The 19467-nt window shown below is 38.6% G+C and overlaps 1 protein-coding gene across 1 annotated transcript in view; it reads right to left on the minus strand.

The window, feature by feature from the left end:
- The window catches only part of EYA1 (EYA transcriptional coactivator and phosphatase 1), a 160267-nt gene that overhangs the window by 34712 nt on the left and 106088 nt on the right, over positions 1 to 19467 (minus strand). Inside the window, exons 12-14 of the mRNA XM_054631621.2 lie at positions 13295 to 13434; positions 11983 to 12066; positions 6045 to 6134 (exon numbers count right to left, since the gene is read on the minus strand). Coding sequence (XP_054487596.2) covers positions 6045 to 6134; positions 11983 to 12066; positions 13295 to 13434 — 314 coding nt within the window. The remainder of the gene's footprint in view (positions 1 to 6044; positions 6135 to 11982; positions 12067 to 13294; positions 13435 to 19467) is intronic.

Here is a 19467-nt window from a genome sequence, read left to right on the forward strand (position 1 = left end):
AAGGAAGTCATCACCAACACATTACAGAACCTCCTGGATTGCTTATGGCCTAACGTGTTGCACCTCCAAGAGATATTTGGGTGGCTGAAGCTCACCATAGCCACAAATTGCTAATGTGAGGCTGCTCCTGTGTATAGTGAGCCTCATCCACTCAATCTTCCTGGTTAGGTGGTATGAAGCAGACTCCCACATAATGTCACCTGTTCCCTGCTTTCCCTGTAATCCTGACTCATAAACTCCCAGTCAGCTCCTTATCTATCTCCAAGCAGTGCTCCATGCACTTCAGCATTGACATCCACTGACACAGAGGGTTACAGGCCCTCCTTGTCACCCCTGCCTGTCCTGCCTAAACATCTTGCATATTTTCATTCCAACACTCCAGTCACAATAGTCATCCCACCAGTCTCTGTGATGCCAATAAGATCATAGACCTGCAGGCATGCACATGCCTCTAACTCCTCCTCTTTACTCCCCACGTTATGTGTGTTTGCATAGAAGCATTCAAGATGGGCCTCTGAGGAAGCCAACTTACTGGCTGGAGTGGCTGGAATTCCTTTCTGCTGTTCTTCATGTGCTCTTCTGCTGACCTGTGATCCCACTCCAGACTCTGGACACCTATGGCTGCCACAGGTATCAGATGGGTAAGTGCGGGATGGATTGAGGTTCCTCTCCTCCAGGAGTCCTCCAGTTTAAGCTCGTCCTCAAGCCTATGACTGAAGGTGCTCTTCTTCTCTGACAGATGGAGCCAATCAGCCCCACCAGACCAGGTTTCTCAATCAAGTCCCATGCTCTAAAATACCTGAACCTCTGGGGTACGAGTTCTGCAACCATTTGTCAATTTCCCAGATTTGACTGGTCTTTCCAAACTCCTTTTTTATGGCTGGGAGGATTGATGAGAAAACTACCCACACTCTAGAATCCCTTACTGCTGCTCTCAGGGCTCTGTAATCCATCTTGACTGTTTTTGTTTCCTCAGACTGTATTGCTGGTGCCCACGTGAAATAACAGCAGCAGACAGAAGACACAGGACTGCATGAGGCTTGGTAGTCTATTGGTGACACCCAGTCTTGGGGGCACACCCCAAGGGACATACCCCTAATACAAGGCTCTGGCAAACATCACACCTCTCTAGAGAGCACCTAATGCTGGCAAATAAGACTCTCAGAAGTGAGTTACCTACTACTATCACCTCTCTCCTTCTCTTAGTTGCTGTCATTGTTACATGGGGGGGCTATGGGGTCAGGCTCCTTACTCAGCTCCAGCATCTCTCCTGTGTGATCTGTCTCTCCTTTTCAATCTGCACAGCAGTGAAGCAGTTCTGCAGGGGCACCTCAGGTTTTGGGGAGGCGTCTTCCTCCTGCGGGTCCTTGCTTACATTCTGCTCCCCCTCCCTTCTGTTTGTGCCAGTGAGGGAGGTTTTGGCTGTTTGGTCATGGGCTGTGGGTCTGCTGCAGACTGCACTTGGAAGCAATGCAATTCCACTGAACCAGCTATACAACTCCTCCTCAGCCACCCTGATGCTATGCAGTCTTCCTGCTGCCTCCTGCAGCTCAGCCACCTGCCACACCTTTGGCAGGAAGGTCTGCTGTCCTGTCCCTGCCTCAGGAGAAGCCTCTATTCATTTTCTGCAGTCTGAGTTCTGCACTGCAGTCTTGTCCTTCAGCAGCCCTGCCTGCGTGGAGGCATTGGCCACTGTCAGGACAGATGGTGCAGATCCCCCATCTGAGCTGCAGCCTTGCTCTCAGATGAGTGCCCCCCATTCTGCCCTGGGAGTCAGGTGGGATGAGAGCCCCTGACCTGTGCAGATGGCTACAGAATGGTGCTTGGCTGCTGGCGGACTTCACGTGTCTGCACTTGGCCAGTGGATGTCCCTCCTCTGCGCTGTCACCTTCCCTGCACACCCTGCCAAGCAAACTGCTACATCATGACCTGTCTGCCTGCCCTGGACACGTGCTCCTGGCCACAGTGCTCACTAGGGCTGCCTACTTTGGGAAGAGGGCTTGGCCACCATTCCTCCTGGCCTCGCACATGCCAGGAGAGTAAGCCACTCTCATAAGAGCAGCTGGCTCCTGGTGGGTCTCTGTGCCCCCCTGGGCCTTCCCTGGCTGAGGAAGGAGCTCACATTCCCTGTGAGCCACTCTCCCCTGCTCTACTGCAGAACACACCTGCACCAGAGCTGATCACCTCTGTGGATGTCACATGTCAGTCCTATCATCAAGTTGTTCATTTCCCTAAAACACCGGAGCATACCCCCTCAAATACATAATATGTATAATTGCACCATACAGACCTTTAAAATATTATACCTTATTATCTCTATCACAACATAATCAGCATGCAAAATCAAACTTTTTTTTCAGATGAGATAACTGTGGTTCTCTTGAGGGCACTACATTAATGTAGTTATTCCCTCTTGCACACAATTAATATTCAACTATAAAACAGAGAGTATGAGACATTTACATAAAAAACTTCAATACTGAAAACCAAAAGCTCTTGTTCAGAAACCCAAATGCAGATTTTGGAATCAAAATTTTTAGAACACTGCACTATCTTCTACTGTTTAGCCTAGTACACTTCTCTAATTTCATTATGAAATTACTGCTAATGCATGAAAATGCTGTTTATTATGGTACTTAGATCGAATTATACATAAGTAAAGATTAATATTTTTCCTTTCAGTATGTTAAAAATCTTTTCATATCCCTTTAACATGCTGTTTAAGGAATATTCCTGAAGATCAGAAATTGTTTGCTCTTAAATCACTTTGGAATTAATTACTCCAAATAAATCTGTGAAAAGTGAAAGAAATAAGCAATTTATTTTATTTTTTTTCAAAGCAAGAACTAGCGCAAGGGTGCAAATCTAACTGTAGTTTACCTATCCAGAAACAGAATACTGACTTCAAAGCTAGATAGTGAGATCTGACTGAACTTTTTCAATGAGTTTGAAATTTTCAATTACAAGTATTATTATTATTATTATTATTATTATTATTATTATTATTATTATTACATAAAGAACAACATACATAAAAATAAATTATTCATTTACCCGGCTGTATCCCCTACTAAATTCAACTGATACACATTGGCACTTTACACAGACTAAAAATTGACTACTGTAGAATTTAACCTAATAACATTACTAAATCTCTAGGCTGAACTTTGAAAAGCCAGTTAGGTCATACATAAATCAAACTGTGCTTCAGAGATGACTTCTGCAACTCTGTCCTTTGCATTCAAAATGTTCAATCAGACTTCAGCATTTTATAAGATGAAAAAGTATTTTCACTTGGATAACAAGAGAGTTATTCTGATCATAGAGTTTTCTGGAATGTTGGATGAAAGATTTTTTTATTTAAAAATATTAACTTGTGGTATCTGGAAAAATGTGCATCATAGGCCAAAGCTATGACAGATGATTGCCTGCCTTTAAAAGCTGCCTCTGTATGTGCCAAGAAGGGTTCCCTCTGAGCCTGGGTGAGACAGAGGGCATCAGTTTTCACTTTCCCACTTTGAATTAAGCCTAGGTTCAAAGACACATCTACTCTGTGGGTTAGATATGTTCCAAATCCTGCTTTGCTGTTCTTCATACTATTGCTGGGCATGGATACCCAAGCTCTGCAGCTCACAGGCAATGTGCCTACAAATGTTTTCAATCCCAAGAGCCCAGATACTTGTGCTGATGAACTGGAAAGCTTAGACCTGAGCTAGATCTTTCAGACTCAGTTCTTCATCAGTGAGAATAGATGCTTTAGGCCTGAGGCATATCCAAACCAAATTGTCCACAGTTTTGCTGGAAGCCTGTCAGGCTGTGAGCAGCCTGAACTCCAAACCACCAAGCAAGGACTTTTGAGTTTCTGAGATGGATGTGAGGAATCTGCCCTGAGGTCAGAGCCTTTGGGAAACCGGCCGGCCCTGCTAGTTCAATGATGATGCTCACAAGAATGACAAACTGTGGCTCCAGGAGGACATGCTCCTTCAAGAACACCACATTTCTGTGACATGTTCAAAAAACTGTGTCACTGCTGGTGAACTGAAAGCCCCAGTCTGTGATGAAGTCTAGTCCTTACATGCAGCTTTCCACAAAGTACAGGCTCCCTTACAGCCTTTCACTGTGTGCTCTGAAGGCTTGTCCATGCACACTGAACGTGCTCTTCACCCCTAGGACAAGGCATGATCCCTCAGACTGGAGCTCCTGTTCCCCAGCCATGAGGATTAGGGCTGGTGTCCAAGGACAAGCACACAGCTGCTCACTCCTGGGTGCTTCTATGTGTGAGGAAGGCAGGCCAGGGTATAGACACTAATTATTGCACTTCAGTTTGGACATACAACATAAACTGGCTTGTTATGGGGGAAATGCAAAGAATCAGGCTTAGCATGAGCTCCTCTGCCTCCATGAACCAGCAGCTGGTTTCTCATACACAGCTTCAAAGTTCTTGAGTGAATGAACTACTGTGCTCTATTGTTAAGGCTGCAACATGTCTATTAGCAGAAGATAATCTACCACCCCTAAGATGTGGTTGATTAGCTTCCATTAAAGTCAGTGAGGTTGATAATCCTGTATGAAGTGGCTACATATCTGGCTCTGCATAGCAAATGAAAACACACTGAACTTTATTAAATATCTTTAAATACAGAAAGAGTAGTACTTTTTCATTCTGCTCTGGTTAAAATGAAACATAATCAGAAACAGAGTTGAAAAATAACTAGCATTGTTATATTTTTAGATAAATCTGAAAAATAAGTCTTATACAGGCAACTCATTGGTGCTTCTTATATCCAAAACAATCATATCTTTAAATACCACCTTAATGGAAGAAAATGCTACTTCAAAATTTAAAGAAACCAGTCATTTTACTGTAAGTATAAAAAATAAATACTCTAAGGAATGGAAGAAAAAAAAGCATGTTCAATAATTTCATTACATTCTAAGATGCCAAATCATCTGTGAGTGGTTTCTTTTTAGATGAAAAGAAATCAAAATATAGGACAGATGTTGGACAAACCACATTTGAGGTCTATCACACACTGGCATTTTTCAAATTATTTTGGCTCATCTATTGAATAAGGTGTATTTTGCTTGATTTTGAAAAGGGAAACATCAGGAAATATTTAAAGGCCAATTGCTGCCAATTAACTTTGATCAGCAAAAGTTGCATTTGAATCTTTTAGATTCTTTTGCTGTCTGGAATAACACACTATTCTAAAATCTAGCAAAACAACAACTTGATGATTAATGTGTGTTGGCAGCCCCACCACAAGCTTGCTTAACAGCTGGATTTTAAATAAACAGCTGTCTTCACTATGATGGGAAAGAAATCTGACTGTTTTCATGTTTTTGCGTTATGAAAATGTGATCAGAAATTACTTTTTTCCCTTTTAAGATTAAACAGCCAGGCATTAGAGTGACAGTCTCTTTCAGCAGTTTGGACAGCTCTGGAAGGATCTCCCAAGCATTGCCAAACCATAGGCTGTGTAGGCTAAAAAATCCCTTGGCAAGGCACCCACAGCTCCTCGCTGCAGGCAGAGGGACCCTGGCACAGAACGCCCCGTGCCTGCTGCAGGCACAGCAGCCCCAGGAACAGCCCACAGACAGCCCATACAACATTTATCATGTCCCTTGGGGCTAAGGTAACACTTGCCCACCGTGGGATGTAAGCAAGAAATCTGTACCCAACCATCAACTGTTTATAGAAGCTGGAGTTTAATATTTAATGGCCTGTGCAGACTATTGAATTCTGTATGTTTATAGGCTCCTTTGGTGTATCCACTTCTGAAACTTGTCTACTGTCATCATAAGTGCTAAAACCTGTGAGGACAAAACTCTACCAGTTAAACTGCAGTAACCTTTGAAGGCCAGTGCAGACATTTAGTGTAGATATTATTATATATCCTAATGACTAAATGATATAGCTATTTTCTAAGCATTTCTGTATTGAAACCCTGCAAATAATTGTCAAAGCATCTAACAACACATAAAACCAGACAAATATCAAATATTAGATCGTCTCTGTGTGTTTTAAAAGAATGAACACTTACTTCTAAATCGTTAAAGAACAGATGTGTGTCCGCCAAATTGAAAATCATCTCTTCCATTCGGAGTCCAAGGGACACAGAAGTGGGAGGATCCTTAAAGAAGAAATTAAGCAAGTACACCATCAATACTGTGCCTAACACATATACCCAAATACAAACTGGAGGAACAGCTTTTCATAACATAATGCTTGTATCAAATGCTACATCTGCTTTGTCAGTTTCAGTTCGGTAACTCTCTTACCCTGTACTACAACACTTCCCAGTAACACTCAAAAATACGCCTTAAACTCAGCTGACTCCTTGATTTTGCAGTGGGACTTCTGTGGTCCCCCTCATGCATCCTTGGCACTGGGTCTTTGCTCTCTGTGCAGAAAGGGCAAATCAATTTCAGCTAAAACTTCTCCAGATTCTACAACTGTTCACAAGTTTTATGATCAAGCAGGGGTATGATAATACTATTGTTACCCAAAATAAACTGGTCACAAATGACAGGTTTCAGCCCTGGGAATACCTAGTGACTTTAAAGCAAAGAACAATTGATGTTTTATTTGCAAATGGTAATTCTATTTAAAACCACTCCTTGATTGTCAAAAAAGGTTTAATTATGTTTACAGCTTGGCCCACCCATGCAGAGTGAACAAAACTATTGTTTGTTATTAATACATAACACACTTTAACTTCTCTACAGAAATTACCATAACAACTTACTCCTCACTGAGCTAATAAACTCAAAAAGCATGTTCAGCATTGTGGTTACCAAATGCATTACAGATGTTTGTCTTGTTTTGATTTTTTTGCTGTTTTATATATTTTCAATCTGAAAAATTGAAAAGAGAGCCTAATACATACATTTGATATAGAGCTTCTCATTTATAATGCCAAGTCTATCCAAGAGCACAGGAGCATGAGTTTGAAAGAACATGTTATAGTATCCCATAACAGCCTCTATTAATAATGTTAGTTTGTTAGGAATTATATTTTAAATAGAACTGAAGAAGTGGCAACCCATATTTTACTTAAAATAAGCTAATATTCTAAACTTGATGACAAGTCACAGTTAAAAAGCAAGAGATGCAGTCATTAGTTTCTTTTTCCACCTCTAAATCAAATTAATAGATGCTTCAACATGATCTCTGAACTTTCAAACATTTTTCTGTAACTACTGGTTAAAAAGGCAAAATGTGTCACTAGTGAAGAGCTGGAAAAGAATGGTGATTTGGCAGCCTGTTTGCCCTTAAAAATAAGTCTTTTATTTAATCTGGCACAGCAAAAAAAAAAAAAAAAAAAAAAAAAAAGGAATATTTGGCTTCTTAGTTCAAATGGAAACACTTTGAAATATGAACAAAAGTATTCCGTCTCTCTGTTTTAATGTTGCTCTATTTGTAGACCGATGCCTTCCTCTGCTTTACTTTTGTAGGCATGTGAGGTGGAAGGCAGGTGGTATTTTCTCTCTAGCTGGGCCTGAGGCTTCTTTTCCCATTGACATTTCTGCTTATCTTTGTGCCCAGTTAGCACCTCATCATCCTACACAGCTCATCGGGCTTCTTTTTTTTTTAAACAGACAAAGATTTTTGTTGTGCCTGAGCAGTAACAGAAGACACCTCTCAGGAGCCTCTGCGCTACTATTAAAGGAATTAGATGGGCTAAAGGTCCAAGATGCAAATGAAGATCAGTAGCTACATCTTGAGTATCAACTACTAATGCAACAAGGTAGAAATAATTCCCTTCTGACTTCCATCCCTAAATAGGAATGTCATTTTGAAAAGCAGAAGAAATGGGGAACAGAGCATGATACTGGTTATGAACACATTTGACTCATTTTTCAGCCAGACTAATGGCTGCAAATATATATTTTACATTTCAGTGTACATGACTTGCTTTTACTATTATTGAACATTTTTATCACATTTCTGAGTCTGTAAAAAGAGGGTTTTGTCTGTAAAAAGCTTTCTACCCATTTTACTCCAAGGTATTTTTACATGGCAGAAATAAAACAGAATGGTTTTCTCCAAAGTAATACTAAAATAATGTCATTTATTAGGTTAATTTAATTAGGCAGAAAAAATGTAAGAAACTCATTGGCACCTACTGAAAGTGTCAGATTAAATAAATCCACACTAAATTGATTGCTTTTCAAAGAAAGCTTGATTCCTAGTTTAAATACAATATTTTTATATAGGCAGTTCTACTTAACACAAAACCTATGTTAAACTGTGGCTCTTGGTAGCTACATGTTTAACAGAAGCAAAAACCTTATCTGCATTAACATTTTAAATACCTGTGTAGTCACAAACTTGCAACTACTCTAATGAAAAGCACAAGAACCTTGGTTTAAAGCATCATAGGATATCAAACTCTGCCATCAGACATTACAGAGGGGGCTGTAAACTTTAAAAAAAGACAAGGCTAGAACAAAGTTTTTAAAAAATAATCCCATACCCAACCTTCTTTTGCAATTTTAAGCCACTAATTGCTAACTAATTATTGTGAGGTGTCACACAATGAGTAGGAAAGCTAACAATCTCCTCTTGTTGCCTGGGATTTGCAGGTTCAGTCAGTGTCTTTTCAGGTATGGTCAAAATCAGGTACAAATCTCTGAGGGAGGTACAGTTTGACTAAAGAAAAGAAATACCAATGTCAAACTGCTTAAGTAGGCCTTTTGTTTTGAATACTGGCATTGGAGCCAAAACATTGCCTGTATGTCATTTCTAAATTCTACCTACTTGATTTCTTTGTTTTGTGGAGAAACAAGAAGCTGAAAAACAGGAAAGTTCACTTTGGGTACCAGGCTTATTTTCCACTTAAGCCTACAGGTCACAATGAAGGGTTAAGTGAAACCAGGCTTTGTTTTTCTCTATCTCTAAAGTATATTAAACCACAATAAAATAGCTTATAATTTAAAGGAAAATTCCTTTAAAACCTCTGCATATAACTGCTTTCACTGGGGATGGAAATGTATGTAAAGACCACAGTATTCCGTGCCAATGCTGAGATGTATTTTCACCTGCCCCAAGATCGTAAAGGGCTCCAACTTTTTCCAAATGCCAAAACTTAATCAGCCCTAATGTGAATTAAACGAACTGGTAACTTTATATTTGATCAATACATCTCTCTCTGTACATAGTTAAAAAAATCCAAAAGCAAATAAAAATGTTTTGGGTTTTTTTGTCTAATCTTCTGGAAGGGCATATTCTTAGAGTTTCATGCATTTCCAGTAAATTCGCTAAATTCAAATAATCCTTAAATAAAAATGTAGTGCTTTATGGAGTATTTTTTGCCATGACTGCGTAAACTGAAAAAAAATGGTGTTACTATATTACAACAAAACTGAAGGAAAAAAGCAGGAGGAAAAAAGAGCACAATAGCAGCTAAAGGAGAGCAGGTGATAAAAACAGATGAAAAAGTAAGAAGATACAGAAAAAGCTGGCACAAGGAAGAAGTTAGGAAGAGTGAGGGAGAGAATTAGGCAAAGAAAATCAATCCCTTCAGCAGCAAGGCCAAACATCATTCATAGTCATTCACCATGAAACTCGCTCAGGCATTATGAAAAGAGCTGAATGCCAAGTTGCCAAATCCCCTATTATTTAATTAGGACATTTTTGTTTGTTTGAAGATCCAGCTTTTGTATTTTAATGATTATGTGATCACCCTAGATTTAATTTTTTAAAAGGGCATTTCTAGCCCTCACCACAGTGCAGATTTATAAAAGAACATGATGTTGGATTGCTCATAAACAAGAATAGAGGTGAAAAGAACAATAATTCCCCTCAACTTTCCTTTTTTTTCAGATTAACTAATGGTCTGGATTTCTGATTTTAAAGGCCATTAATCACAGGCAAATACTTTTAATAACATGCACCTTCTGCTGCCACAAATAAACCCTAAAATTCTCATCTTTTAGCATGTTTGCCTTGAACATTTGACACTGTCTCTCTAACATCCTTGGAAATTACTAACTGTTGTCTGAAGCTGTCAATAGCCCAAGAGAAACTCTGATTTGAATGAAACCTTAAGAAAACAAAATCAGAATGGCACAGTTTCATGACATCATCTGAGGGCCATGGACAGGCATGTTGCTCCCCCTCACCAAAAAGATTTCATATTTATCCAAAGATTAGGCAGCAATGCCATCATTCCTCTCACCATCAACAGTTGGCTGTCATTTAGCAGTGCAGGAATATTGTGCCAGATGCCATGAAACCAGAGCCAGCTGGGCAAAAGCTGCATCTTATGTAAACAGTGCCAGCAGTGATGGAGCTGCAACCAGGAGTCAGCCCCCTCCTTGCAGCACACATATTTATATCTCTTTGCAACTGAATCCCAGCCACTTTCCTCAACTTCAACCATCCAGCAATAAAGTGTTTATGTTCAGGTCCTAATTAATGGATCCACTTCAGGGAACTAGTAACAAGTGGAAAAAATATGCTCACATTAGTACTTCTATGGCAGTGACTGATTAATTAGGCTTTTCCAGTGCTACTCTGCTGGCCAAAAGCCAGTGCTGAGATTTTGTTGTCACTGAGCATTTTTGAGAGCACTGGGATTCTGTTGTCACTGAGCTTTTTTGTAACCACTGGGACTTGTTCTCCTCATTCTGAACTAAATTGTCATAGATTTTGGGATACCACACAAAAGCTGGTTTTAGTTTGAAAAATGGGAAACAACTTCTGGTAAATATTTAAAACTCTTTTGTAAGTGCTAAATTGCATATCCATACAAGAATTGTTGAAACATTTAAGTTCGAGTTTCTTTTTACTATCTAAATATAAACTAACAACACCTAGGAAACCAAGGCTGCTGAATTAACTAAATATAAACTAACAACACCTAGGAAACCAAGGCTGCTGAATCAACTTGCTTTTCTGACATATAATGAAAAAACCTAATTATATTCCTCAAACAGGTACACTGTTATTACAGTAAACACTTCTGCAAACAAACCTTACCTGAACAAGCAAGAAAAGTTGCAAAGTAGTATTGCTTTAGGTTTGTATAGTGCAAAAAGCTATTGAGAGAAACTCAGAACCTGACCCAGGCACAGACTGAACTGGAGGTTAGCTTTGCCTTTCACTCATCTGGGTGTAGGGTAAAATCTTTTAGTGCTAAATAGAAGTTTTACAAGAAGACAGAGGCATTACATGAAGCCTGACAAAACCATGTAGTTGTTCTTTACACATAGAAATTTTTGAGGTTAACAAAAAATCACATTGCAGTTATAATTCACAGGAGGTGAACATAAAAGGCTATAGCAGATTTTAGCACAAGCTGTTAACTTTCAAATACAATCCTGACAAAAAGAAGTCTGATCTCATAAGGACATTCCTTCCATAAACTGTTCTTATTCACCTAAAATCATGTTTCTCTTCTGAGAATTACAAGGAAATCTGCTGTCTGTAGACATATTCATCAGTTCAGTTATGATTTATAGACTGTGCATAATATAAAGATTTGACTCATAAGCAGACTTTTGAAAACATCAGTCAATATTTAGATTAAAAAAAAAAAATCAAAGGTAAAAAATTTTAGCTTAATCTGGCCATGTCCAAAAGCATTCTTCCTCGTTTCCTCTCAACACAGGGCACAGCCAATCCATCATAGCAATAATTTCTGGAACTCTCTGAGGAGATGCAGATCTTTGCAGATTTTGATGATATCAACAGGTTTCAGACAACCTGTTTCTACAAACCAAACTTCAAATGGTCAAAGTATTAACTTTGAGTATCCCAAGTATCAAGTATCCCAACATTATTTAAATATGTACTGAATACAAGAGCTGAGCAACTGCAAAGCACAGACATGTGAAACAGCTTGGTATTTTTTGGTCTTGTAAAGCCAGTACCAGTTTACCTCTATAAATCAACTAATGTTCTGGCATTCCTTGTGTATCAACCATAAACCAGCAAATATTACTGAACATTTCCATCAGTTTCTTGGCACTTACCCTTCCATATCTGTTAGCATAGGACCCTGTAAGCAAGGAATGGAAAATGATGATTGTCTCATCCAAATCCCAAATGAATACTCTCTGTAAAAAGAGAATCAAATCAATGTGTTCCTTTGTGAAGCTAATACTTGAAATGGAAAGTTAAAATTTGAATCAGTAAGCACAAAAATGGGAAAATTGTACTGATATGGTTGCATATTATAACCATAGCTTCCCTGCCATTATTTTCAAAACTAACAAGTTGTTTGTATTTTTTTTTTCCAGGGTAGGGTAATACAATCTGTTAGCATTTTACTACAATTGCTATTAAATCAAATCCTTCTATTAGAATAGAATTATAGTCTAGTCAAATATAAAAAGAAAATGAAACTGTAAAATGTAATTTTTGAAGCTTGATGTGAGATAGAAACAGAAATAAACAAAGAGAAGCGTCTGAATATTAAATCTTTGGGGTTAGAATTCTGTATTTCTGCAGTCTTAGAAAACAAAAGTCTTACAAAAAATTCATGTAAGTGCCCTTGAAAATTACCTCTAAAACCAAAGCAAAGCAGATTGCTGCTAAGCACTTTATTTCTTTATAAAACTAACTTATGTTAATTCCATGCATTTCAGGCATCTGAAGAACAAAAACTATGAGCTTGGATGATGTATGCACAAAACTTATGGCATCAGTAAATAATTCTTTTGCTTAGAGACAATTAAAAATACGTGTTTTAAATTTGTTCTCTGACCACACACAAAATGATAACTTAATGAAAAACAAAGTGTTCAAATACAAACATTTTAAATCCTGGTGAGATTGTATTTCCCATGATGACAAATGGGTAAGCTTCTGGAAAGGAAAAGTAATGCAGTGTGGACACTCATAGCTGTGGTGTGTCATTGGAGATGTATTCTCAACATAAACCATGGGCCACTGGGAGGAATGTGAACAGGGCATGGGAGAACAAACCCCACTATTGTGCTAGAAGTGTCTCTTGTCCAATTGAAAACCTTTCTTTGCCTTGGGAAAAGATTGCTCCTTTTTTTTTCTTTCTTTTTTTTCCCATTTGGTTTGTTTTGGTTTGTTTGTTTGTTTGCTTTGCTTAATCAAAAGGAGAAAGAAACACCCAGTATTTTTCCAAGGAAGTAGAAGCTCTTCTTGAAGAAGGTTCTTTAGAAGAAAAATCCTATTTTCAATGAAAATACTGTTAGGAAAAGGGGAGTTTCAATGCCACTTTATTTTTGATACATAAATAGCACTTGTTTGTGCAAAATAATGATAAAAATAAAGTTCTGTAACAGGCCAAAGACATTTAATATATAGTACCTCCAGATCAGAGTCAGGTGGTGGTGAAGGATTGTTGTTTCTTCTGCCACGTCCACGTGATTTCCCATCTGAGCTCCGACGCAATCTGTCTGAGTCTGAATCTTTAATGGGGGTGGATGGACTGTGGATTGTGCTGTATTCTGCCACAGTAAAGAAAGAACACTTTTACCCTGCAGTTCCATGTTCAGAATGTTCAACTTACTTGCTCACATCAAACCCAGTCCTAACTAAAATAATTAAATATTAAACAGTAAGTGGTCATATTGAGTCATAAATTAGTTCAATCTAGCTCAAAATATATGTAAAAAGAGTGAAAAATTATTTCAGTAAACACCTATAGAAGACTTAGGAGATAAAAACTTCATTGCTTCATTCCTTCATTTATTACAAGATTAAGCAAACAATTTTAAGGGATGCCAGTTTTTCATAAGACAACATTAATTTAACTCTATCTTTTCAAACTTAAATACCTTAAATGCTTTAAAATAACTGTCATGGTGATGGGTAAGAAAAATCCAAACAGGTGTGAAATAAACCTAGACATATATAAACTGAAAACTTTTCCAAATTGCCTGGTTGGAGACTCTTTTAGATTGCTACATTTGAGCCAGAAGAATAGAATTATTCCAAGATATAGCATAAACCAGAATATTTATTTTCCTATGGTAATTTAAATTAATAAGTGTTAAATATGCATCAACTATGAAGATGATATTTCTAGTATTTTTAAAGGCCTAATCAACACTGAACATTTCCAATGAGTACCTTCAAGACAGGATACAAATCTTTACAAACAGTATTGCATGGTAATTATTATAGTCCAGCAACATTCATTTGTAAGAATATTTACTGGTTTTGAACAGGTGCAAAAAGAATGATGATTTATGTAGTTAAGAACAGCAGGGTTTTTCTGAAAACATGCAAGTTTGAAGATATTTTCCTACTTTTAACATCCATAGGCCCTATTATAGTGAATGCTTGCACATTAACAAAGCATACACTGAGCATCAGTTATCCTTCCCATTAATTTAATTAGCAGTACCACAGTCCTTAGAAATGAAACAACACATTTTTAAATCTCTTTTGAAAACTTCCTTTCATGGTCTGAATTGCACAAATACTTTTGCTTTGATGGTCACCATGATGTCTTTTGTTTTTCCTAAAACCACTACTTTAGTGAAGGCAGCTGCAACTTTTATGTTTCTCAATTTTACTGCTCAGTTAATATTAACTACTCTTTAGAGTTCAGTAGATGCAAAATTTTTAGTTTGAATCTGCCTAGACCACAACATTCCAGCTTGAACAGACAGGTATACTTCTCACACAAGGGATTCTCTCTCCTAGGAAAACATCCTGTTGAGGTCAAAGGTTAAATTAAGGAGGGGACTCTGGACATCTGTGTAACACCACATATGCACAATTACTCCAAATAATAACAGTTACTTGTGCAGAATGAAAGGAAAAGGTCTTGAAATTCTCATGCTCAGCCTTCAAATCTACACTTATTGAGAATTAGCATAGCTTACATATTTCACCTTATATATTTACCTAAATATTTCAGACTACATCAAACAAAGCAGAACAAGTTAAGATGTAACTCAAAGTTAAGCAGAAAATCTTCTGAAAACATCTGACCTATACTAAACCCCCATAAAATAAACAGACCAGAATCTCTTCAACAGGTATACTGGTGATATGATGTTCTAAATATGTACTTCAAAACTTTGATGTAATGAAAAATTGCATTTTCTATTGACTAATTTAAATTTCAGCTGTTTTTGGTCTCTGACACTGTTTTTAGGAGTTTGGTTTTAGTGCCCTGTTTTAGAATTTTTTCTTACAGACATGTTATGCCTGAAAGTTTCAAGAATTAAACTTGCTGGAGTAATACTAAAACAAGCAGGGAACAGGTGAGATGGAAAGAGTATAAACAAAACTCCATGACAAATAAACAAACAAGGAAACCTAAACGAGTGAGGACACCGAGCAGAGCATGGTGGGGGCAGGGAAGAAAATCTGTGTGTAAGAGGCATGCAGCTCTCCATCTTAGCAACACTTTCACTTATGAATACTTCATTCAAAACTTTAAACACAGGGCTGCAAGTTTGGGTGGAGGAGGCTCATTTCCATTTCCCCTTCCCAGGTAATCTGTCTGGATGCACCAGACTCTCACTTGACAGAAGGACTCCCAACCCTGCCTCAGGACCCCTTCTTGGGACCACTGTACTTCCATCATTCCCAAAAACATTTGTCTGTCCTGCTCTTACGGATCTCTCCAGGAAATCTCTGCTGCTTGGATAGCTGCACCATCAGAACATACAACTTCAGCATTCATTACAGAAGTAGAAGTTTAATCTGTGAAAGTGGGGGGAAAATTATTCCCTTCATTGTATCTGCATGCATTTGAAGACTGTTCACAGATCCCCTTTGTTGTTAGATTAACCCTTCCCTGTCAATCTTCTTTGCTAGGCTCTGATTCTCATTCTCTACAGTCTCACCAAACTGGACAAAACAATGCAAAGCAAAATCAAGCAAAGTTTGACTTCCTGAATGTTCTGCAGGCTATCCTCCCCTGGACATCACTTGGCTGGAAAAAATTTGCATTTTATACAATATTTCCATAAATATTAGCTTGGGCATTCCTAGATTGTCCTCTGAGGAAGAAGTGACATTGAACTGGTTGTTTCTTGAAGACTTGGCCAAACCTTGCACATGACTGAACAAGCAACATTGCTATACCTGCAGCTTCTGAGCCTGCTGAGGAGATCAGTGTGTTACAAACAGTGTGACAGACAGCAGTCACCAGTAGGGGAAAACACAACATTGTGTGCAAGAAACTTTTTCCATGCCCATGAAGGGAAGCCTCTGTGTGCATGGATGTTCACCAGCTCAGTGTCCAATGGTCACTCTCAGAGCCTCATAAGGAAACCCAGTTAAAGAATTCAGTGTCCACCTGAGCCCTGAGCCTCGACATGCCCAGCCCTGACAAATTCTGGAGAAAGAAAAACAACAGTGGCTGAGGGTACTCTGTGTGCCACTAATATCTGCAGTGCTGAGAGCAGTCTGCAGGGAAAGGTAGAGCCTGGAAGAAGCTGCCAACATTCCCTGTCCCACATTTGTGCAGTTCTTCATTCCTGCCTAAATGTATACCTCACACCTGCTCCTATTCAGATCACATCTCCATTTTTTGAGTTCTCATCCTGTCTCCAAAGGCCTCACAGCCCCTCTCAGCATGGTGTCATCTACATATTTAATAGGCAAACACATTCTGTTCCGTCACATAGTGATTAATGAAAATGTGGTCTGGTGCTAGGCCCAAGGCAGACACTGAGGAATGTGCTGCAGCCATCCCTCTGATTTAACAGTGAGCTCTCACTGACTTCTCTCTGGACATGATTTCCTAAACAGCTTTTTATCCTTCTGCTGCAATTCCTGCCAAACTGCCTTAGCCTAGCTTACTTTTAAAATTGTTAAGTGAATTGTTAATTATGTTAAGTGAAAAGATTTAACTGCCAGGGGCATCAAAATACTTGCTGAAATCAATTTACATAGCTACAAATCATGTTATCACTATACTCATTACTCTATAATCATTGCTAAGAGAAGGTTAATTTGTTCAACTTCAGCTGACTTCATTGTACCAGACACTTTAATACTAGCCAAGTGAAATGATGATTTTTCTAAAGCACTGAATTCAATTTTATCCTGTCCTTGAGCATCACAAACCCAAGTAAGTGCAGGAGAAAACCCTGCTCTCCACATAATCATGAGCAAAGAAGAGGGTGAGGATCAGATCCATCGCTTGTCCAACACAAAAGCCAGATCACCAAAGGGAGCTGGCAGCAGCCTCGTTAAACACAAGGAATTCAGATAAAACCTACGAGATTTGTACACATTTTCCCAAAAAAAAACAAACCCATGCCAGCCTCTCAATATCTAACATGGGTTCAAGAGGGGCCTGAAGACATCCCTGGAAGTGAAGCATTCAGGGGTGCTACAGCTGCACCACATTAGCAAGTTGGATCTGTGGGATCAGGCAAGTGGTGGCAACGACATCAGGTTCTGCTGGCTGTTCTGAGAGGTGGTTCCAGTGCAAGTGCATTCTGATCTGATCTCCTGGGCACCTCAGAAGGGCTTGGAGCAATTAGGAGCTGTTCTGGAGGACATTTTCCAGGTTAGCTTTGACTGGAAGGACTCCACTTGGGTGCCCTAGTGGACTCCTTTGTGGTGCCCTAGCTTTGACTCTGCTGAGTCAAAGCTTCACACCAAAAAAGACCCTACTCAAAATTAAAATGCTAATGCAGGCACACCCTAAACACACAAACAATAGCAGGTCTGGAAATCCCCTGAGACAAAAATATCTGGGATCTGGACAAGTGTTTAGGGCAAATCTTACACAAGCCTAGCCTGTCCTTGATGCTCCTGAGATGCCTGCAGATGGCCCCTGCAGCAGGCAGGGTACAGCCTGCTGGATCCATCAGTCTAGACTGCCAGTAGAGTGGCTCTGTGTTGCAATGCCTCCATTAATTTGTATTAATAGCAACAGTTAATACAAATTTGTATTAATAGCAACTGTAGAAACAGTTATACTTCTGCATCCATGGACATACACATTATTTTATATTATTATCTCCCTGCTGTAGCAACTCTCTGTACTTTGCTCCAGGCAGACACTAAATGTTATAGCTTACTTCTGCTTCGCCTTCTTCTGAACCTTGGATAAGTATAAAAGACTCACTCTTGACTTCTACAGTCAGTCAGAAAAAAAAAACATTTTAAGCCCAGATTCTGTAAATATCTTGTTTTGCAGGTGTGACTGGTACTCCCCTGCTTGTGACCTTGTAGCATACAGTGACACAGAGCCTGACAAAAACATAACTGTGAGGAATGAAATATGTTTACATGCTGGCCTAACTAGAATACATGAACCAGACTGTATCAGACTTTCCTCTCTGCCTCAAGGCACCATAACACTGCAACTTGACATGAGAGTTCATCAGCTTATACTTCTCTTTATACATCACTCTGGGCAGTGTTGATGGTTTTGTCACACAGGACAATTTTCCACCACCTCAAAAATAAAACCACCTTGATTATTTATGAACTGACAGTACAGCTGCAGAGACAGCATTTGCAGCACCATAATCTGTAATTCATTTCTGTTTGTTATGAAAATCCCCCATCGTAATTGCTGCATTTTCTTACTGTTGATTTCAATGTACAGCAATAGTGTTCAGTGACAAATCTGGGGCAAACTGGCTATGCCAGAAAGCCCAAAATCAAGTGTGTCTCTAGGTAAATCCACCTGGTGTGTGTGTGGGTAGAGCTTTTGCTGCTGACAAAGGCATTGCAAATTTTATTAGACTTTTTCCCTACTACACTGAAAGGTTATGCAAAAAAGAGTAAACATACATTATCAAAGTAATCATATCTCATGTCACAATGTAAATTACATGGATGAGGTGGGTCCAGGGTACTTAGTACAGTCAAATGTCTCTAGAAGTAGCTATGTACAAAAAATTTTCCATTTAGATGGTGCTCAGATTAATGGCTTTCCCTTAAATCTTATACTTCATTTTGCCAGTGTTATTTCAACTCCTATGCACCAGAATAAAAATACAAGATTCAAGTAATTTGAATATGTCAGTCTCACACTATGATTTTCTTACTTTTGCATAATTAAAGTTTCCTTTTGCATAAATAAAACTAAACACAAATTCCATGAGCACCTATACAAACTTCTACTTGCATACAACTGGACCAGGATTAAACAATGCAGCAGAATCAAGTGTATTTGTGGATGTTCTTTTTTTACTTGTCTACTAAAAAAATAATACTGTATTAGTAGTAAGTGAAAGCACTAGGTAAATATTGTAAGAAATACAATAATGCCTGCTGTCAGGATCACAGAAGTATATCTCTAGTGCTGTTTTGACAAAATGTCAAAATCTTCACTTGAAAAACAAATTTAATGTTTGTATATTGAGAATTAAGAGCATGCTATTACAAACTTGACAGAAACTCTCAACAGTCTGTTAAAAATAGTGGCAAAAATGACTATTTATTTCAAAGCCTGGTTGAGGTTTTGATTTAGGACTGCATATTTAAAATAATGACAAAATATCATATATAACAGTATTTATAAACTATATATGACCACAACTGACAGTGGT

This window comes from Agelaius phoeniceus, chromosome 1, assembly GCF_051311805.1.
Source record: "Agelaius phoeniceus isolate bAgePho1 chromosome 1, bAgePho1.hap1, whole genome shotgun sequence".
Taxonomy (NCBI): Eukaryota; Metazoa; Chordata; class Aves; order Passeriformes; family Icteridae; genus Agelaius; species Agelaius phoeniceus.